Source organism: Lactuca virosa, chromosome 7, assembly GCF_052849685.1.
Source record: "Lactuca virosa cultivar CGN04683 chromosome 7, Lactuca_virosa_CGN04683_v6, whole genome shotgun sequence".
Lineage (NCBI taxonomy): Eukaryota > Viridiplantae > Streptophyta > Magnoliopsida > Asterales > Asteraceae > Lactuca > Lactuca virosa.
The window spans coordinates 63,073,187-63,094,730 of record NC_136432.1 but is presented as its reverse complement, the minus strand read 5'-3'; the positions used below and the strand labels follow the sequence as shown (position 1 = coordinate 63,094,730).

At 36.7% G+C, this 21,544-nt stretch overlaps 2 protein-coding genes across 2 annotated transcripts; both read right to left on the bottom strand.

The window, feature by feature from the left end:
- Window positions 1-7,899: 7,899 nt before the first annotated feature.
- Window positions 7,900-8,934, bottom strand: LOC145125967 (glutathione S-transferase F9-like). The gene is made up of 3 exons (XM_079061380.1): window positions 8,690-8,934; window positions 8,573-8,621; window positions 7,900-8,490 (listed from the first exon to the last, which is right to left on the bottom strand). Exons 1-3 carry the CDS (start codon window positions 8,831-8,833, stop codon window positions 8,036-8,038), a joined length of 648 nt encoding a protein of 215 aa, XP_078917506.1. The 5' UTR covers window positions 8,834-8,934; the 3' UTR covers window positions 7,900-8,035.
- Window positions 8,935-10,634: 1,700 nt separating this feature from the next.
- On the bottom strand, window positions 10,635-11,726 carry LOC145125743 (glutathione S-transferase F9-like). Its single transcript, XM_079061165.1, has 3 exons — window positions 11,513-11,726; window positions 11,394-11,442; window positions 10,635-11,238 (listed from the first exon to the last, which is right to left on the bottom strand). The coding sequence occupies exons 1-3, from the start codon at window positions 11,654-11,656 to the stop codon at window positions 10,787-10,789; spliced, it is 645 nt and encodes a 214-aa protein (XP_078917291.1). The 5' UTR covers window positions 11,657-11,726; the 3' UTR covers window positions 10,635-10,786.
- Between the last annotated feature and the right edge of the window lie 9,818 nt (window positions 11,727-21,544).

Genomic DNA, 21,544 nt, shown 5'->3' with positions numbered 1-21,544 from the left:
TATGAAACGGGATGTCATAATCATAATCTCAATTGTTTAGAGTTTTGCCACTTATCACAAGTCTGTGTTAGTGTGCCGGTTAACCACACACGCTCCACTAACGACTTAATGCAAATATCACAACTGTTATCTACTTAAAATCTACTTAGTGAAAGTGTTTCCTCCCATCATTTTCATGAATCGGAGAGAAACCTTATGACACTTAGATTTTATGGTGTATGTGTTCTTATCCATGTGAATTTGTTAAAACCATAATCACAAGACAAGAATAATGACAAATCCAAACTTATATGGACTGAACTCAATCTTAATTTCTTGCCGCCTGGGAGCATAATAGCCTTCAATTGCATCCAGGTTGTTATGCAACCAATTGAGAACTCTCAAAACTCATATGCAAAGCCAACTTTAACTGGAATGGCACAGAAATAAGAATATGTCAACACGATAGGTTATAAACCTCAAGTCGTGTGCTAGTGATAAACTATAGGTTTTTCCTTCTTGATTAGATCTAGAAGCCTTTTCCAAGATCTTTAAGACTCCCACTGTCCTCTTGACATATAAGACTCACTTGCCAAATATTTAAGAGATAGTGCGTATTCTTTATCAGGAGAAAACCTTCACATAATTGGCCTTAGTTGGTCTTTGTTTTATTCAAAACATCACAACTTACCAAGTTCAAATGTACAAGAGTAGGACACTTTTACTCTTACATTTGACAAGTGTTATAAACCTTTCTTTAAGATATGTCACTCAACTTACAGTCTTAGAGTATGACTCTAAGACTTGTTTTAGAACGAAGTATGACTCATCTTCTTGATTCAACTATTTCAGCAATTCTTGGTTCCTCTTCTTAGCCATAGGAACGAACTAAGAAGTCCTTAGAGGACCAATTGTGACATGGTTTCTTAATCATTAAGATGCTCACACAACATGATACTAAAGTACTCTCCTATCTTTTCAGATTTGAGAAACTTTTATCTTTCTGCCTAATTTGATTCTTCTCATTCGTTCGGTCATACATCGAAGTTTTTCCAATGTTTCAGACTTATACTTAGCTTGTAAGTATAACTATATTTACTAAACCTTTGTAAATCATGACGAATAGTCTTATCAATCTTTTGTGGCGGACTTGACTAGTGCACAAAACTGTGTACTTAGTCCTTCACTTGACTCACATACACATGTGAGCAAGGAATTAGTCTTAATTTTTCCAAAGCTGAAAGTTATCATTCATCATACTATACAACTTGCATGATTCCAAGTTTCGGTCCAAATGAAACTTGGTTGATGAGAATATTCCTTATTTGGTAAATTTTGACATTACCACAAATGATAGAATCAAATCCACATTTCCTTTATTGCTAGAACCATACAAACATCAATTTTCCATAAATGCCATTGCAAGGAGATATAAAATAAAGTAAAACAAAATTTTATTTATTAATAAATGCGGAAAACTTATCCTTACAATGCAACTTTAAATGGAAACTATGCTATTACATATTTCCTAGCAATCTATCATAACTCTTAAGTAGTAGCTCAAGAATCCGATCTTCAAACCATGCGATTGAAATCCTTCTTCGCGATCAGATTCAGCATACCTTTCCTTTAAGTTTCCTTCCCTTTGCTTGATCCTGCCAAACACAAAAAAATGTAACCGAGTCACATTTTGTATTAAGAATCATCACTAAGGAACTTAACAGAGTTAGATAGTGGACTTACCTGAAGTAGAGTCAAATCTTGTTGATTTTGTCCTTCTCTCTTAGATCTTTCAGGTAGTTAGGGCAGTTTCGCAACCAATGCCCCTTCTCTTGACAATGAAAACATATGGACTCTTTCGGAATGGTACATGGGACTATCACAGACTTAGCTTTTCCCTTTACCTTTTGGTCAACCGGGTTGACCAAGGCCGATCCCTTTCCATTGGGAAGGGAAAGCTTTTCTGGACTTCCAATGTTACTATTGTCAATGTCCATGGAAGTTTGAGAAATAGACCTTTCACCCATATTTGCTTGACTTTTGCGCCAAATCATTGCCGATTCAGCAACAATAAGCAAATAAGAAAGATCTATTAGGGTCATGTCGTGATCTGTCATATAGTAGTCTTTAATAAACTCACTATACGACTCAGGAAGTGACTGAAGAACCCAGTCAATAGCAAACTTCCTTGAAATAACAACACCCAACATTCTCAATCTGTAAATGTATGACTTCATTCTTAAGACATGAGTGTACACAGGTCTTCCATCTTTATGTTTCATTTCTAGTAGAGCTTGAGTGACCTTGAACCTTTCAAGTCTTCGGGCTTGTGGGTCAGGGAGAGTAAATGGAGGAGGTGGAGGTAGAGAAGTATGGTTTCCATGAGATCTGGGAAGATCACAGTTGTCTAAACCAGACATCTGCAATGGGAGATATTCAAGTTAGTTGATTTTAAGTCCTTAATATAACACCCAATATGAAATATTAAGGCTAGGACCCAACACAATATTTTATAACTTGGAAGAGGGATGCCGTAATCCAAGCTATAAAATATTTGAAGGTAGGTGAATGACGATTCACCAATTTCCACCATGAAAAACGAAATAAATTATTTGGTTTTAATTGGATTTGAAACTCCTAGATCTTTTGAGATTCACTGAATTCATCAATGGCATGTTTCAATCTCGAGTGTGCCCTTCATGTTTTGTGACTGGGATGCCGAGGATCACAAAACAAGGTGTGAAGTAACCATGCAAATTACTTGGTACCCTTAATGTATTACCCCCTAATCAATGTGCCGGTTAACCACACGTGCTCCATCGATACTATGATAAACATTAAGTTACCCCTTGCCTACCTTGTTAAGTCCAGCTAGTGTGCCTGTTAACCACACACGCTCCACTAACTGACTTAAGCAAAGTGCAAAGTGTAATTTCATGGGTTAGCACCTTATTCACATTTTTCCTAAAGTAACTAAGATTGGGAATTTATAAAAGGTTTAGTTACTTTATATATTTATCATTAATACTTTTAATGAAAGGAGAATTCAAGTCTTTGTCCTACCCGTTCGGCTAACGACCCTCCACCAGTCAAGGAAGCGGTGGGTGAGAGTGGACACCCATTAAGCTGCCATTTTATAGGCAGCAACCTTATACCCCTTATAGACCGCCTTCGTGAATGAGGCCTACTAACGGTAAAACAACTTGATCTTATACATATATAATTATTATTAAACTTATAATATTATAAAGTATAAGGGTTGAATTTTAACTTTTAAAAATTTTAAGGGTTGGAACTTAAAGTTTTAAAGAGAGTTTACATGTTCCAAAACTTGAGGGCAAGTTTTGTAACTTTCAAAACTTTTCATCTTTCATAACTTATGAGTTAATGGTTTATTAAAATGAGAGACTTTTCATTTTATGTAACATATGTGTTTAGTAATGGACTTTAAAGGAATGACTTTTGGTAATCCATAACTTGAGGACAAGTTATGGACTCCATTATAACACACAAAGATCATGACTGAAGCATTAAACAAGTAATTCTTATGATCTATCAAGAACTCATAAGAACATGAATAATCATATCAAAATTTCAAGAACATATGAACACATATAATCATGTAATTTTGACATTAGCCATTGTAAATGGATTAGAACAATCATTACACCATCTAAAACAAGTTTTAAAACACCAAAACAATTTAGGGTAATGTTTCTAGTCCATTTCCAGCAGCAAAACTCGAAAAACTGCAATCAGGGGCTCCTACTCGTCGAGTGCAAGAACCTACTCGAAGAGTAGGATGAGTTTGGTCATGGACTCGTCGAGTCCCCCCATGGAATCGGCGAGTTCATGCTGCAGAATGCATAAAAAACGAGTTTTTTTTCACAATTTTGCATCAAGTATCAACAAAAAAGCCTAGGCTCTGATACTACTGTTGGGTTTTGAGCATTCTAACACTCCTAAGGTGTACATGCAACCCTAGAAACCTTGGATCTATGTTTGTCTAAAATACATGCAAAATACTTATTCCAAGGTTCATAAACCTATCTAGCATACATGGGGAACTTTAAACATAAAAGATGGCTAGAATTACATACCTTGTAGTTGATTTGATTCCTTGAAAACCTTGTGAGCCTAGCACCCCAAGTGTGATGCCTCAAATGTCTCACACAACACCAAATGCTATTGGAATGACTTGAGAGAAATGTAGAACACTTAGAAATCGGCTATGCCCTCTCACTCTTGCTTAAGTGGCCGATTTTGGTAGCTTCATATTCTTTATATTGTGTGTTACAATTAGGGTTACACCATGTAAACCCTAATGTAACATGGATCTTCATTTCCATGACCCATGGGTTTGTAACTCCCATGGAGCATCCATGGAGCATCCTATGGACCTTAGCCCAACTTGATAATCCATGGAGCACTTAGCCCACTATACAAGTATGGATGATTTACACAATCAACCCATATATTTAATTAGTCATCTTTTGATCACTTAATTAATACTAGATTAATTCTTGATCAATACTAATTAAATAATATTATTAATATATTAGAACTTATAATATATTAATAAACCATAAGTGTTATTTCTCTCATTTTAGTCTATCCAAATGCATGATGTCATGCAACCCAAATGGACCATGCTAATCGAGTCAAGTACAACCCATAAATAGTTATGAACTTAGACACCTAATCCAACAGTATCTTGGGAAACTCAATAAACTTTAGTTTATAGTTGTTGATGAACTGTTTTGCAGATACTTCTTCAGATCGTGGGAAGGACAATGATTGACTGTACACGTGCATCGACATTACATTTGAGATTTCCGCATGATCTGTTTTATACTCTGATTTGAATAGTTGGGTTTTGATTATCAAACAATGATTTTCCTTATGAATGAATAAATGTTTGAATGACATATTATCTTTTAAAAGTGAAAATTTTGGTTTGAATTTCGAGACGTTACAGTAGGATAATTGGTGTTTTTCTGAAAATTTTCAAAAGATAAACTTTAACATGGATTGATATTTTGATTATGAGTTCAAATACTTTGACAATGAAATCCAAACATTAATTATGAAGTGTCATTTCATACAATTATATCACGACTAATACCACACCTACCGCCATAATCAAACCTCTATATATAGAACATAAACCATAACAATTTTATATCATTTTATCACACCCCATTTATAGACTTCATTTCGCATAATGGTAAGATAATTTCATATGTAGCTATGGAAATGATGTTTAATTATATTTTTAGTGAACCATGTCATTGACTTAAAGCGTATATTTTTCTTTCTGTCTTTAAGATCAAGTGCTTCTTCATGAGTGGCAATATAAAATAACATGAACCGACTTGATGTTAGGCATAGGCTCTTGTTGATGTTTCAACCGTTGCGTAAAATTTCCCGTCGATTGAGTTGTTCTATATTGTGACGGGGCTCGGGTTTGAGGCGGGGGTTGGGCTTCATCAGCACCGTCATTTTTGTTATCGGACTGGGGTTGGGTTTCATCGCTATATTCTTCGTTTACAGGCTTTCGAAAATGCGAAGTGTCGGGAATATACACTTCATTTGGCGATAAACTAAAACCTTGGTTGTAGTCTTGAGAGCCTTGAAATTGGTTATAGGTTTGTTGGGATTGAAATGATTAGGAAGGATATTGTTAGGGTTGATAGTGGTGGGATCGAATTTGGATAATTTGGCAATGACATTTGGGTTTCAGGAATCATATTTGGCATTTGGGTATCGGTTTCAAGTCGATGATTCTTCTTTGAGTAGCACCATTTTTTTGGATTTGCCACGACTGAAATCTATTGGAATTGATTTTGAAAGTATAGAATTCAAATGGAAGAGAGTAGATAGGAAAGAAGAAGGGTGGTGTAAAATTTTGAGTTGTGGTAGCGTGTTTATATATATGTATTTTATTTTTGAACTTTATCCATTAGTCAACGATTTCAACAACTTGGTCAACCCACCCATGCTGATAAAAGATGTGATAAAAGATGTGTGTGACCCACAATTGTATCTGGTTGGTGATAATACTAAAGACGATGTTCATAATACACACCCACAACCTGAAAGGAATAATAATATCGAAGAGTCGATCAATATTGAACCGAAAAAGAATGATGTGCCAAATTTAAGAGAGGTAACATTAGATTCTTTGATTCGTGATCCCGATGAATGACTTTTAATTTTAAGCTATCCAAAGTCACTAATTGAGATTAGACGACTATATATTTAACTTGCATCATACCAACTTCAAAAATCAAAGTATACCTCCATTCTAGTGATCTTAACGGTCTATTGCACAATTTTCAACAAGCTTAGTTTACGAACTTTTGATTGCCAGAAACCTCCCTTATCCTAAAATCCTATCTCCGCCCGTTGGTAATCAATGATATCTAGTTTATAACTTTTTTTTTTATGTTAATCCGATGGTTATATCAATTGACTATCAATGACATCTAGTTTATAACCTTTTTATGCTTATTTACTTATTTTCTTAGAATATTGGTAAGAGTTATTAATTTTTGAATAAATTCTTTAATAATTTAGGGTACCTGATTAATCACCGCTGATTAATTATCACTTAACCTCAATCGACTGACTAGCTAACGATCGAACGTTTTTTACAACTTTGCAAAACATACTATTGGGAGTGTTGAAGAGATGTTTAAGCTAATCTATCTTCACATATCCTTATCTTTCCGAACTCAAATTGGCTTTTCATATCATCTTGAGTTTGAGAGGGGATGTTAGTGTTTAGCTATAATTAGGTATCCTTTTGCATTCATCTTATCTTTTATGTTGTTTTGTTTCCCTTACACGTTAAGTCAATATGAGAATACTTTATATAGTTTCTAATAAATGACCACTCGATTCACATAACAACACCAAGATTTCATCCGATTTATGTCTTTAAACCTGAAACAACCGTCATGCTTCGATCAAACAACCACTGCCACCTCTCTCCAAATTTCTCATTGGCTTTCTTAAGTATTTTGTTCACCGGTTAGAAACAAGTTAACTCGAACTGATCATATGTATCTCACATTTACATTAAAGATTGATGGTAAAATATTACTTCAACACATGCTATGAGTTTCACCCGACTGAATTGTCATGAAGTCATTTTATTTCTTTGTGGACGCCTAGTGGCTGATTTAAATGGTGTCAGAAATAGGGGATGAATAGATTGTTTGGATTCTCTGAAAGTCGTGATTCACTATCAAATTGAAGTATTTCGATGGTATGGATCGAACACTCAATTGGATGAAATTCAGAGATATGAAATTAGAGAATGTTTGTGAAAATGTTCTTCCAGATATACCAGAAAAATGACCAAAAAACGGATTTATGATCTCTGTCTGAAAACTGTCATATAACAGTTTCAAACTGTCATAAAAACCATAAAAACTAACATAAAAACGTGTATTTATATAAGGGTCAAATCAATGGTCAATTATCTGAAAAAACTATTTTCTAATGCATTTTCAATTATCTGAAAAAACGGATTTATGATCTCTGCCCCTTGGACCCCGCCAGGGGCTGCCGTCCCTTGGACCCCGCTCTCAGGGGCGCTGCCCCAGACCCTCGTTCGTTTAGGGGCTTCGCCCCTAAATAACAGTGTATTTTGAATCTTGAAAAACTTGAACAAGTGTACACTCCTACACCATTCCTAACTTGTTCAATATTCATCAAGATCACTTTTGGTCAACAAATTTAATCGTATTACACTTAAATAATATTGATGATATTAAATCACCAACAAATGGAAACATGAGGCAGTTGATGAGGAACACTTGGGAATCTGCAATGAACTTGAAGAAGCAATTTCAAGCTATAAATCCTTGCAGTCAAGCATCAAGTAAGAACGGAATACTGATATGCCCAATAAGGCAATAAACGATATATGATTCTTTCATAAATGTTCTTGAGTTCATTTAAATTACTCAAAACAACACTTTCATGACTCAAACCAAAGTCTTATTCTAACATATAGGAATATAGAACCTTTATATTATATATAATCTCAAAAAGGCAATCCGTAGGTGTCAAGAACCTTCTTCCAAGAAGGCCTGCTGCTAATATCATCCCACCAAGCACTCACATGCTTCCTTTCCTTTATCAAATGCTCTTTCCCAACAGGGCCAACCAAGTAGTTCGTAAATGGAAGATGACTAAGGTCTGCAAGACTAAAGAAATCTCCAGCCAAATACTTGCTTTTTGAAAGCCGATCTTCATATACATCCAACACTTTCCCAAGCTTTTCCTCACTTTCTTTGATCACTTTCTTGTCTCCTGTTAACCCATAGAACGAGCTGAACATAATCTGTCGCACAAGATTGAGAACCGGTGGTTCAAAGTTGTGTGCTTCGACTTCTAGCCATTGTTGCACCAGACCTTGATCTTCCATCGTCTTTCCCAACAAGTCTGTTCCTTGCGACTTGTACTTTTCCGCATAGTAGCGGATAATGGCTCGTGATTCTGCGTAATAGAAACAAAAACCAAACTTAAACACTTCTCCACAAAAAACTTGCTGTTTTAGGGGTTTTTTCTTTGTTCTTACCGAAGAGAGTGTAGTCTCCATCTTGAATTACTGGAAGAGATCCAAACGGCTGTAGTTCATCGTCAAAAGTTCAGCAAAAAGCAGTCAAAAGCAAACCAGAAATTAATGAATTAGTACCTGTAACTTCAAGAACTCCGGCCTCCGATTTTCGCCGGTAAGTAGATCGACGGGAATTGTCTCGAACTCGACTTCTTTTTCAAGAAGACAAACCAGGACTCTTTTCGGCGAAGCGTAAACGGGTCCATACACCTTCACCACCATCTTTCAGTTATTATTATTTTTTCGAAGAGAGAGTGTGTTTTATTTGTTTATGTATGAAATTTATTTTGGATATTATAGAAGTAATGTGCGAATCTTATAGGAGGCCGTGTTTAAGCTATTCAAATAGGAATAGGACATCCATTTATGTTTTGATATATATATTTTTATCATGATTTTTTTATAATTAAAATAGAAGATGTGTAAAAGTAAAAACAATTTATTTTGTAATGGATGAATAAAAAATTTAAAAGGAGATATCTCAATCCTTTTGAAACAATTACATATAAAAAATAGAGTGATTAAAATCGTTTAAATCGGAAAATTATTAGTATCACGATGAAATATTTTTTGAGTTCAAATAAACAAATACATACATGTTTGAGCAGATATTATGTTAAGATTTTACAAGTTTGGTAAAACCATTTATTTAATTAAGAATTAATGTATAAATCTTATTGCAACTTTGGAAGACGTACAAGTAATTGAATTGTAAAATATTCTACACACCCAAACTAGCTATTGGTCTAATCCGTTCAGGGTGTTGATAAGTCCACATGTTAAAGAAAGAGTCAAATTTGGAATGCTGTTGTTTATTCAGGGGGTGGCTGAAGTGTGAAGTGACCAAGGGTTACAACGCTTGAATAATTGAATTGTCAAAAGGAGATTGAAAATTCAAAGCTGATAAAATTTGAACATAGTTACATGTAAAATCCTTTCACCAAACACTAAAGGGGGTTGTGTTAGGTGTGCAAAATGGGTTAAAATGTAAAAATTGTTTGATTAAAGATAATTATATAAGAATATATATAGAGAATATTCAAATTATAATGACTAAATTTTAAAAGGTTTTGGTCTAAACCCTAATCATTAACATACCATACAGTTTGATCGAAAGAGACGATTACACTGGAAAAATAAAAACATAGATGAAGATAAAAAAATTAGAAGAAGGAAGCCGACATAGATCAATAACTTAAATCATGGATAGCACCGACGGCGACCGGATCTCCAGGTGGTGGCGGTGGCAAAGTATAATGATGTGTATTTTTACTAACTTTGGACATATATAAATATATACATATATTGTATATATAACTAACTCTTTAAGTGGGGTTGTGTTCTACTCCGTGAAAGCTTTAAAAGAATATACCGTATGTCCAAAATTGAGTATATGTGAATGAGATATCTATACTCAAAGTTAGGTATTTGAGAATAAAATAAAAGTTAGCAAAAGAAGTGGATGTGATAATGAATCTCACATTGGTAGGAAAACCATACGCAAGTGGGTTTATAAGCTTGAATGTATGACATGCTTACAAAATTATTCCTATGGTTTTACTCCAACTCCTACCCGTTTAAAATATTAGTATAATATTTTGAAATTTAAAGACTTAAAAATTTAAAATTTTGGTATAATATTTGAAAATTAAAAATTTTGAATTTTTTAAATTTTGGTATAATATAGGTGGCTGCTTTGGGGGTAGGAAGTTTCGATCTCTAGAAAACCCCAAAGTATACTATTTGTACATAACCGGTTATCTCTCAGATAAATGGAAAAATAACTTAAAAAGATAACGAAGTTTACAAAATGTTTAAAAAAATATCATTGTTATTTTTTAGTACAAATACCATCGAAGTATACAATTTTTACACAGAATACCAACGAAATACACATTTAATACAAAAATACCGTTGAAGTTTCCAAAATGTTCAAAAAATACGATGTTTTTTTCTGATTACTTTTTGTTAATTTCATTGTTTTAGTATTATGTAGAACTCAATTACCGGAGATCATGCATCGTCATATCAATTCACACCGGTTATTCACTCAATTTAGTGGTATACAAATTTATTGATAGATTGACACAAGACTCAAAGTAGACATGTTATACATTCATCACTCGAAGCTAAAGCTTTATTCTATCAAACATACATTACCTTTGAAGTTCGAACTCAAAAAGGATATCCGTACTCCAAACATTTCTTCCAAGAAGATCTGCTGCTAATATCATCCCACCAAGCACTCACATGTTTCCTGTCCTTTATCATATACCCTTTCCCACAAGGACCAACCAAGTAGTCTGTAAAAGGAAGGTGACTCAGGTCTGCAAGGCTAAAGAAATCTCCAGCCAAATACTTGCTTTTCGATAGTCGATCTTCATATACATCCAACACTTTCGCAAGCTTCTCCTCGCTTTCTTTGATCACTTTCTCATCTTTGGTTATCCCAAACTTCGGGCTGAACATAATTTGGTGCACCAGATTGTTAACCGCTGGGTGGAAGTTATGGGCCTCGACTTCTAGCCATTGTTGTACCAGACCTTGTTCTTCGATTGTCTTTCCCAGTAAATCGGTTCCTTGTGTCTTGTACTTTTCGGCATAGTATCGGATGATAGCTCGTGATTCTGCTCAGTAAGAAACACAACCAAAATAATATCAAAACATCAAATAATTCTCGTTTTCCCCCAATTTGATGAACAACTGTGAGTTGTAGATTGATGAATAGTATGAACAATTCTCCCCCAAAAGTTTTGCTGTTATTGGGTTTGTTTGTATTTACCGAAGAGAGTGTAATCTCCATCTTGAATTACTGGAAGAGATCCAAACGGCTGTAGTTCATCGTATAAAATTCAGTAAATAACTCAAAATCGAATCACAAATGAATTAGATGGTTGATACCTGTAACTTCAGGAACTCAGGAGTATGATTTTCTCCCGTGAATAGATCGACATGAACTGTTTCGAAGTCGATTTGTTTTTCGATAAGGCAAACCATGACTCGTTTCGGCGATGCGTAAAGGGGTCCGTACACCTTCACCGCCATCTTTTACTTTTCGTCCACACAGACAGAACTCAGAAGGTGAGTGAATGAGTGTATCAAAAATCAAGTGATGATATTTTTCTTTTATTTTAGATATTCGTTATCTCAAAACATTCATTCATTTATTTTATTTTTATATTATTATCATTAAAAAAAAGTCTACCAAGGTTATAAAAGTCGTCTTTTAGTAAATTGGCCGAGTTTTGAACATTTGGACTAACTTTCTTCATTGAAATGGTCGGTGTTACCATAAAGTCATATTCCTCCAGATTATTAAAAAAAAAAAAAAAAAAAAAAACACTGCCAGCATACTTCGAGAAGCTTGTCTTTGAGGATTTGTTTTTCTGACAAAAGCAAACTGATAAAATTTGCCGTGACATGTATATCATTCACGAGATATTAATATTCTGTTATAAATTTGCTAGTAAATGAACCTGACCATATACTACTAGACTGTATTTGGTATTCGTGAAGAGTTAATTTTTTTTTTTGGGAAACTGCGGATTTTACAAAAACCACTATCTAGAAAGTGACTAGACAGGGCAAAAAACAAAACCATAATAAACCATCCAATTATGATTCCCAAAATGTCATCTATATTTCACCCAATTAAACACTAAATTCAGAACATCATCCACCACCTTTGCCGAGAAAGTACACACCTTGTTGTAAAACTTATCATTCCATGCTTTCCAAGTACACCAAATTAACCCGTAAATAATATTTTCATGTTTCAAATGCAACTGTTGTAAATTTTAAAATAAAGGACCTTGATATCTCCTCGTAGCTTGCAATTGTTATCCGTGAACAAGGATATAAACTCTTTTTGAGAGAAGTGGGATATAATAAATAGGTTATAGCTTTTTAAAATGGTATATACATTTTAAAACAACTGGAAAATCTATAAACAGGGTATATATGGATGTTCTGATTTGAGTGATTTCAATTTACATATCTCTTCCTCTTGTGATTCAACAACTTCAATATGATCTTAGTTAATTTTCTGCTCTTAGAGTTGAGTCGTCTATTAGGCATGTATAATGTTATTTCCACCATCTCAACCCTAATCCGAAGCGGATTATAATAAAGTGCAACATCCTAATTTTCAATGCTAAAAAATTCATTTTTAATTAGGTAACATGTGAAATCATTCATCAAACATTGCTAGTATTTCATTAATTCATAAAAACCATTCCGTCGTGTCTCAAAGTCATATCATCAGATAATAATAATAATCAGAGTACAATCCCAGAAAACTCAATGTGGAAATCATGCGTGAGTGTGATGTGCCGCTACCGTGTCGGCTCCTTCCCCTTCACTGAAAAGGTACCTGAAACAAAACTGAAAACTGTAAGCACAAAGCTTAGTGAGTTCCTCCATCATACCACACACCATACAATAACATACTGTCAGACAATTCTGGGGTGGCTGACTACCCAGGCCAAGCCAGTCTGGGGTGCTTGACTTACCCAGGTCAAGCCATTCTGGGGTGCTAGACTTACCCGTCGGTCTATTTCACCCGACTACCGGGGACTATTGTAACGCCCGTGTTTCTACGATAGACATTAATGATGATGTAATATTCTAGGTCAACCTTTGTAACTCGTTTTGAAGAAATAAAGAGGAATTATGTGATTATTATGTGAATTATGTGTTTTATGCTTAATTATTAGGATTTAATTAACTAAGAATAAAAATAAGCGTCGAAAATAAATATTAGATAAAGCCGATATCTATTAAGAAAGTTGTAGTGGTTGAAATAAGAATTCCGGAGATATAAAGAATACCGAAATCCGAGTTATAACGAAGAAGTTATGACCTGTCGAAGTTTCGCGACAAAACCGACACGACGCCGAATGACGTAAAAAGTGAGTTTTTGATAAACTACTTTTTAGCCTTGGTGATCTAAATGAAAGTTGTAGTGTTCGTTAAACCGAGAGCGTGCATAAAAAGAACACCCAAATCTGACTTTGTATGAGGAAGTTATGATTTTTCTAAGTTTTAGCTTAACAGTAGACAGCTAAAAACTCGAATTTTAGATCGAGTGACTTTTAGCCGACACGACCTAAACGAGAATTGAAGGTCACGTCAATAGTAGTACAACAGTAAAAAGACAGACGAAAACGGACGTCGGATGAAGAAGTTATGAATTTTTAACGGATTTTCCTGTCCCGGTCTGTTAAAAATAAAAATATTAAAAATAAAGTTAAAATTGGCCGACAGAATCTAAACGAAAGTTGTAGAGCATAATTTTACCTACGGGTGCATATAAAGAACATCGAAAACGGAGCTCGTATGCGAAAGTTATGGATTTTAGAAGTTTGGGGCACAAAAATCGAGAAAAATCCCAAAATCCGAGAAATTTCGCATGGCTCAGGTTCGACCACGTAGCACCTGCGCATTTGAGACGCGTGTCTGGTACGTGGCATGACCGAAGCGAACCACATCGCCCTTCCCTTGCGAGCCGCTCCGTGTCCAAAGCAGGTGAGTCATCCGAAGCACTGGACCATTCCGAAGACAACGCGTGTCCGAACCTCGCACCGCCATCAGCCTTCCCTCGCCTCCGAGCCTCGCAGCTGCGACGCGTGCCTCCTTCTCCTTGCTTCAGGTCCGAGGCTCGCACCTATATAAAGGGTGCGAGACCTCCCGGTTTTTGTTGGAATTTTGCCACCTTTTCACCCCTAATTTCATATTTTTGCTATTTCAACTCCCCCGAAGCCCCGAGATCATTTCCAACACCCGAAACTCGCCCCGAAGTGCCCGAGAAGCCCGAGAAATTTATCTTTTCGGTTTGAAGCTCCACCCTTGCAGGGCCCGGTTTTCATTAAAACGTCCCGGTTTTATCAGAAACGATTGTTTTAGGAAACGAAGTGCTGCCCGATTATCGTTAAATCAGGTGAGTGTATAGTCACTTTCATCTTACACATAGATATGAAGTGTTTTATATAAAATATGTGCTATGTATATATATAGGTTGTTTGTTTACTTGGGATGGATGTTGAATGAATGTTTTATACATGTTTAAAATAATTTAAAAAGTATATATATTTTATCTTCAAATATGTTGGGTAAAACATGAGTAGATAAAGAATGAGGGATAAAAGTACTGTATAGATGTACGTTGGTAGCTATGAATTTAGTACAATATAGATGTACGTTGGTATCTATGGATTTAGTACGTTGGCAGCTATGGACTTAGTGTCTGTTGTATAAACCTTGGTGACGATGTGAATTCGTGCCTATTTGACATAAATTGCTGACGAAAAGCAGTGTTGTCACTCCGATGTTTGCCTTATTTGACATAAATTACGGAGGAAAGCAATGTTGTAACCCCATTGGTTGCCTTATTTGACATAAATTGCTGAGGAAATCAGTGTTGTCACCCCGATTGTTGCCTTATTTGACATAAATTGTTGAGGAAAGCAGTATTGTCACCTCGATGGTTGCCTTATTTGACATAAATTGCTGAGGAACCCCCGAAGCAGTGTTGTCACCTTGATGAAAATCCTTAGTCTAGGTCTCTTGTGATAGTTGTTTTAGGGACGTAAAGTGAGGATAACGGGAATGGGTAATCAGGGTTATTTTTGGTTGATGAAATTAATAAATTTATTGTTGAATGATGAAATTAATAAATTTATTATTTGTGGGTTGAAAACCCTATATGCTCACCAGGCTCCCAAGCCTGACCCACTCAGTTTCTTGTATTACAGGTAGTGGCAAAAGCATAGTTGGATGATTTAACGAGAGATTTTGGATTATAGGCCAGTAGATGTAAATAAATGTTGTAAGACTTATAATATAATGTTTATGCTTTTGATCTGTATCGGAACATGACATCCCGAGGTTTTGTTATGAAATGGAGAATATATTTCTTTAAGAAATGTTTTGATAAATTTTTATTATATTTGTTTTGGGAACAAATTCCGCAACATCTTTTGGAAAATTACTCTGATTTTATTTTAAAAGTATAAACTAAATCGGTCCTTTCTGGCTGAGAAATTTGGGGATGTCACAGTTGGTATCAGAGCATTAGCTTAAGCGAACTAGGAATTTGTAGGATTTCTAGACTTAAACTTAGAATGCTAAGTGATAACCGTGAGATGAGTGTCTATCATATTTTAGACACGAGAACTAGTTTATTTTAGGAAAGATGCCTAAAATGCTTTTATGTGATAAATGCTATATGTTTGCCATATATGCCATTTTTTGTTCGGATCTATGGTCTGTTGCCGACCGGATCTGGAAACCTTATGTGTTTAGGATTCTAAGCGTATGACTACAATATTAGAACTAGCATGTAACGTTTCGGAGTGATAAGGAGAATTTACATATATGTCGTGGATAAAGGTTTAAATTCATATAATTTGGTGTATAGATCATAATGGCAAGAACCCGAAGTGGAGCTGTAAATGAAAATAGAAATCAGCAACCTCAACCTCAAGTGATTGAGCAGGCGCCTGTGGTAGAAGTTGCACCAGAGCCAGTCACAATGGCTGGGGTACAAGCCATGATTCAGACAATGATGGCTGAACAAAGGGAGGAAATGAGGCAAATATTGCTGAACAACAAGAATGAACCTTCAATGCCTGTTGAACAACCTGAACTCAATGATGATCAGTCTGAGGAAGGAAATTATAGTAGATCTGTTGATCAAACTGAACCGCTTGTGGTTAAGAGGAATAACCACGATGATGGAGTGGAGAGAAATGGATGCAAGTATAAAGACTTTATGACTTGCAAGCCATCAACTTTCACTGGAAAAGAAGATCTCGTCGGAGTAATGGATTGGATCTCGGAAATGGAATTGGCTTTCATGACATGTGGTTGTCAAGGCAAGTTACAAACCATATTTGCGGTGCGTCAGTTCAGAGGTGGCGCTGTTCGCTGGTGGAACACTTTGGGGAAGATCTAAGCCCTAATAAGCCACTGCAACTGACTTGGGCAGAGTTCTTGGTGCAATTCAAGCACAAGTACTGCTCGGCCCAAAATGTGCTTGAGCTAGAAAACCAATTTCTGAAATTGAAGAAGGGAAGTATGACCATTGATGAATACACCAATAACTTCACAGACAAAATGGAGTTTGCTTTACGTATTGTCCCAGATGAGCTGACGAAAATAGACAGGTATGCAAAGGGACTTCCATGGGAGTATGCAGTGCCAGTGCCTCAAGCACTTACTTTGGAGGCAGCTATCTGGGCTGTCAAGTATGTTGAAGATATGATTAAGGGAAGAGCCGCCAACAAAATTGAAGTTGGCGAGAAAAGAAAGTTTGAAGGAACTTCAAGGTTCAACGAGAAAAGAAAATTCTCGAAGTCTGGAGGAGGAGGAGGAGGCGAAGCAAGATGGTGTGATAAGTGCAAGAAGAAACATGTTGGGAAAAGTGGCGAGGAGGTCACTTGTTTTAAATGTGGAAAGCCAGGGCACTACGCCAACGAGTGTCCGTCCAACAAGAGGATGTGTTATGGATGTAACGAGGAAGGGCACATTTTGAAAGACTGCCCAAAGAAGAAAGAGGCAGCAAGGCCCAATGTTCCACCAAAACCAAAACCAAGGGCATTCCAAATGATCCTTGATGAAGCAGATGGAAATACAAGGGATCAGGAGTAAGGACCTTATATTCCCAAAACCAAGATATAAAGTAGCCATGCAGTTAGTAACATGTGGTGTAGCCTATTAGAGGCATAGTATAGGGTAAACTTGAACCTCTGTGTAATCGTTTCAAGAAATAATATAAACCCTGGTTTTGTTATCTGATGTATGAATGACTATGTGAAATCCATGTATGGTGACTTGGAGAACTGCGAGATAATACTTGGGATGAGTATGAGTAGTGTGAATGGTAGTAGAGGCCTATACTACCGGAAGCACAAGACTCGCACTTGGATCAGGAAAAGTCACGAGGTTACCAAGGAGCTAGTAATTGATTTTGTTTTTATTCAAGTGTGTCGTTACCATTGTTTCGGTAATAACTAAGAGGATGATTAATATTCCGACCCTAGAGGTCATATCGAATTGAGTCCGACTAAGATAAGTATGTTACGTGGTTCGAGGAAAGTTGAGTCCAAGGTTTATTGGACCGTTCAAAGTTCTTCAGAGGATTGGGAACCAAGCTTACAAGCTAGAACTACCAGAAGAACTAAATGGTATTCATAACACTTTTCATGTGTGTTATTTGAGGAAGTTCACAGGAGAAGTTCCCGACGTAATTCCAATTTCTGAATTAAGATTGATGAAAGTAAGAGGTTAATTGAAGAATCAGAGGCAATTGTTGACCGTAAGACTAAGAAATTGCGACGCAAGATGGACAATTTAGTGCTTGTGCGATAGAAACATAAGAATGGGCCAAATCTCACCTGGGAAACGGAGAGTGACATGATGAGTCGCTATCCGTATTTATTTGTTGATGTGTGATTCCGGGGACGGAATCATCATAAGGGGGAGAGAATTATAGCGCCCGTGTTTCTACGATAGGCATTAATGATAATGTAATATTCTAGGTCAACCTTTGTAACTCGTTTTGAAGAAATAAAGAGGAATTATGTGATTATTATGTGAATTATGTGTTTTATGCTTAATTATTGGGATTTAATTAATTAAGAATAAAAATAAGTGTCCAAAATAAATATTAGATAAAGCCGATATCTATTAAGAAAGTTGTACTGGTTGAAATAAGGATTCCGGAGATATAAAGAATACCGAAATCCGAGTTATAACGAAGAAGTTATGACCTGTCGAAGTTTCGCGACGAAACCGGCACGGCGTCGAATGACGTAAAAAGTGAGTTTTTGATAAACTACTTTTCAGCCTTGGTGATCTAAATGAAAGTTGTAGTGTTCGTTAAACCGAGAGCATGCATAAAAAGAACACCCAAATCTGACTTCGTATGAGGAAGTTATGATTTTTCTAAGTTTCAGCTTAGCAGTAGACAACTAAAAACTCGAATTTTAGATCGAGTGATTTTTAGCCGACACGACCTAAATGAGAATTGAAGGTCTCGTCAATAGTAGTACAACGGTAAAAAGACAGACGAAAACGGACGTCGGATGAAGAAGTTATGATTTTTTAACGGATTTTCCTGTTCCAGTCTATTAAAAATAATAATATTAAAAATAAAGCTAAAATTAGCCGACGGAATCTAAATGAAAGTTGTAGAGCATAATTTTACATACGGGTGCATATAAAGAACGTCGAAAACGGAGCTCGTATGCGAAAGTTATGGATTTTAGAAGTTTGGGGAACAAAAATCGAGAAAAATCCCAAAATCCGAGAAATTTCGCATGGCTCAGGTTCGGCCACGTAGCACCTGCGCATTCGAGACGCGTGTCTGGTACGTGGCATGACCGAAGCGAGCCACATCGCCCTTCCCTTGCGAGTCGCTCCGTGTCTGAAGCATGTGAGTCATCTGAAGCGCTGGACCAATCCAAAGACAACGCGTGCCCGAGCCTCGCACCGCCATCAGCCTTCCCTCGCCTCCGAGCCTCGCAGCTGCGACGCGTGTCTCCTTCTCCTTGCTTTGGGTCCGAGGCTCGCACCTATATAAAGGGTGCGAGACCTCCCGGTTTTTGTTGGAATTTTGCCACCTTTTCACCCCTAATTTCATATTTTTGCTATTTCAACTCCCCCGAAGCCCCGAGATCATTTCCAACACCCGAAACTCGCCCCGAAGTACCCGAGAAGCCCGAGAAATTTGTCTTTTCGGTTTGAAGCTCCACCCTTACAGGGCCTGGATTTCAATAAAACGTCCCGGTTTTATCAGAAACGATTGTTTTAGGAAACGAAGTGCTGCCCGATTATCGTTAAATCAGGTGAGTGTATAGTCACTTTCATCTTACACATAGATATGAAGTATTTTATATAAAATACATGCTATGTATATATATGTTGTTTGTTTACTTGGGATGGATGTTGAATGAATGATTTATACATGTTTAAAATAATTTAAAATGTATATATATTTTATCTTCAAATATGTTGGGTAAAACATGAGTAGATAAAGAATGAGGGATAAAAGTACTGTATAGATGTACGTTGGTAGCTATGAATTTAGTACAGTATAGATGTACGTTGGTAGCTATGGATTTAGTATGTTGACAGATATGGACTTAGTGCTTGTTGTATAAACCTTGACGACGATGTGACTTCGTGCCTATTTGACATAAATTGCTGAGGAAAAGCAGTGTTGTCACTCCGATGTTTGCCTTATTTGACATAAATTGCGGAGGAAAGCAATGTTGTCACCCCATTGGTTGCCTTATTTGACATAAATTGCTGAGGAAAGCAGTGTTGTCACCCCGATGGTTGCCTTATTTGACATAAATTGTTGAGGAGAGCAGTGTTGTCCCCCGATGGTTGCCTTATTTGACATAAATTGCTGAGGAAAGCAGTGTTGTCACCCCGATGGTTGCCTTATTTGACATAAATTGCTGAGGAACCCCCGAAGCAGTGTTGTCACCCTGATGAAAATCCTTAGGCTAGGTCCCTTGTGATAGTTGTTTTAGGGACGTAAAGTGAGGATAACGAGAATGGGTAATCAGGGTTATTTTTGGTTGATGAAATTAATAAATTTACTGTTGAATGATGAAATTAATAAATTTATTATTTGTGGGTTGAAAACCCTATATGCTCACCAGGCTCCCAAGCCTGACCCATTCAGTTTCTTGTATTACAGGTAGTGGCAAGAGCATAGTTGGATGATTTAACGAGATATTTTGGATTATAGGCCAGTAAATGTAAATAAATGTTGTAAGGCTTATAATATACTGTTTATGCTTTTGATCTGTATCGGAACATGACATCCCGAGGTTTTGTTATGAATTGGAGAATATATTTCTCTAAGAAATATTTTGATAAATTTTTATTATATTTGTTTTGGGAACAAATTCTGCAACATCTTTTGGAAAATTACTCTGATTTTATTTTAAAAGCATAAACTAAATCGGTCCTTTCTGGCCGAGAAATTTGGGGATGTCACAACTATTTCACCCCCTACCACTACCACGTACACATATACTGCCAGACAATTCTGGGGTGCCTGACTACCCAAGTCAAGCCATTCTGGGGTGCTTTACTTACCCGTCAGTCCTTATGACCTACATCCGAGGACTATTTCACCTCCTACTACTACCACATAATATCATAGCATAAACATATTGTCAGGCAATTTTGGGGTGCCCGACCTACCCTTCGGTCCTAACGACCGAACGTGGGGGACTATTCTCCCCTTACTACCACTATCACATATATCATATCATGCTAGCACATAACCATATCAGGTAGTAGCAAACCTAGATGAATATCACAAAGACAATCATCTAACATACAACTCCTACTGGTGGGCCGACATTATGGCCGTAGACCCATCGCTACTGGAAGGTAACTCACCTCGATGTCGTGTAGTATCTGCACTGTCCTCGGCACGGAAATCAACTCGTCTCTACTCCCCAATCCCTACACAACAACTTTTTTCCGATTACTATTACATACTCATAACCCTTACAAGGGTCAATCCAAATCCAAGTCAAAGTCAAGGTCAAACCCTGGTCAAAGTCAACATCCAGTTGACTTGAATCGCCGAATTGGTCCACCAACTCGTCGAGTCCCTATCCTTTCAAAATGATACAACCCTCGACTCTACTCGTCGAGTTTAGCAAGAACTCGACGAGTCCTTCTTCAACCATAATATCGGGACCATCTTCAATCGACTCGCCGAGTTCCCTTTGAACTCATCGAGTGCATATCCCTCATACGAACGTGTTCACTCTATGACTCGCCGAGTTGTATGAACAACTCGTCGAGTCCATCTTCATGAGTTGGGAGATTGCCTTGGACTCACCGAGTTTGCTCGACCACTCGTCGAGTCCCATGATTCCCAGGTCCCTTAAGGGCCTAAGC

What these genes read in the sequence shown, in the direction of transcription:
- LOC145125967 (XM_079061380.1), bottom strand. Translation starts at nt 8,833, where the DNA reads ATGGTGGTGAAGGTGTATGGACCCGTTTACGCTTCGCCGAAAAGAGTC. An exon ending in CGGAGTTCTTGAAGTTACAG is followed by an intron (nt 8,622 to 8,689) that starts GTACTAATTCAT and finishes GATGAACTACAG; the next exon opens with CCGTTTGGATCTCTTCCAGT. An exon ending in TGGAGACTACACTCTCTTCG is followed by an intron (nt 8,491 to 8,572) that starts GTAAGAACAAAG and finishes TCTATTACGCAG; the next exon opens with AATCACGAGCCATTATCCGC.
- LOC145125743 (XM_079061165.1), bottom strand. Translation starts at nt 11,656, where the DNA reads ATGGCGGTGAAGGTGTACGGACCCCTTTACGCATCGCCGAAACGAGTC. An exon ending in CTGAGTTCCTGAAGTTACAG is followed by an intron (nt 11,443 to 11,512) that starts GTATCAACCATC and finishes GATGAACTACAG; the next exon opens with CCGTTTGGATCTCTTCCAGT. An exon ending in TGGAGATTACACTCTCTTCG is followed by an intron (nt 11,239 to 11,393) that starts GTAAATACAAAC and finishes CTTACTGAGCAG; the next exon opens with AATCACGAGCTATCATCCGA.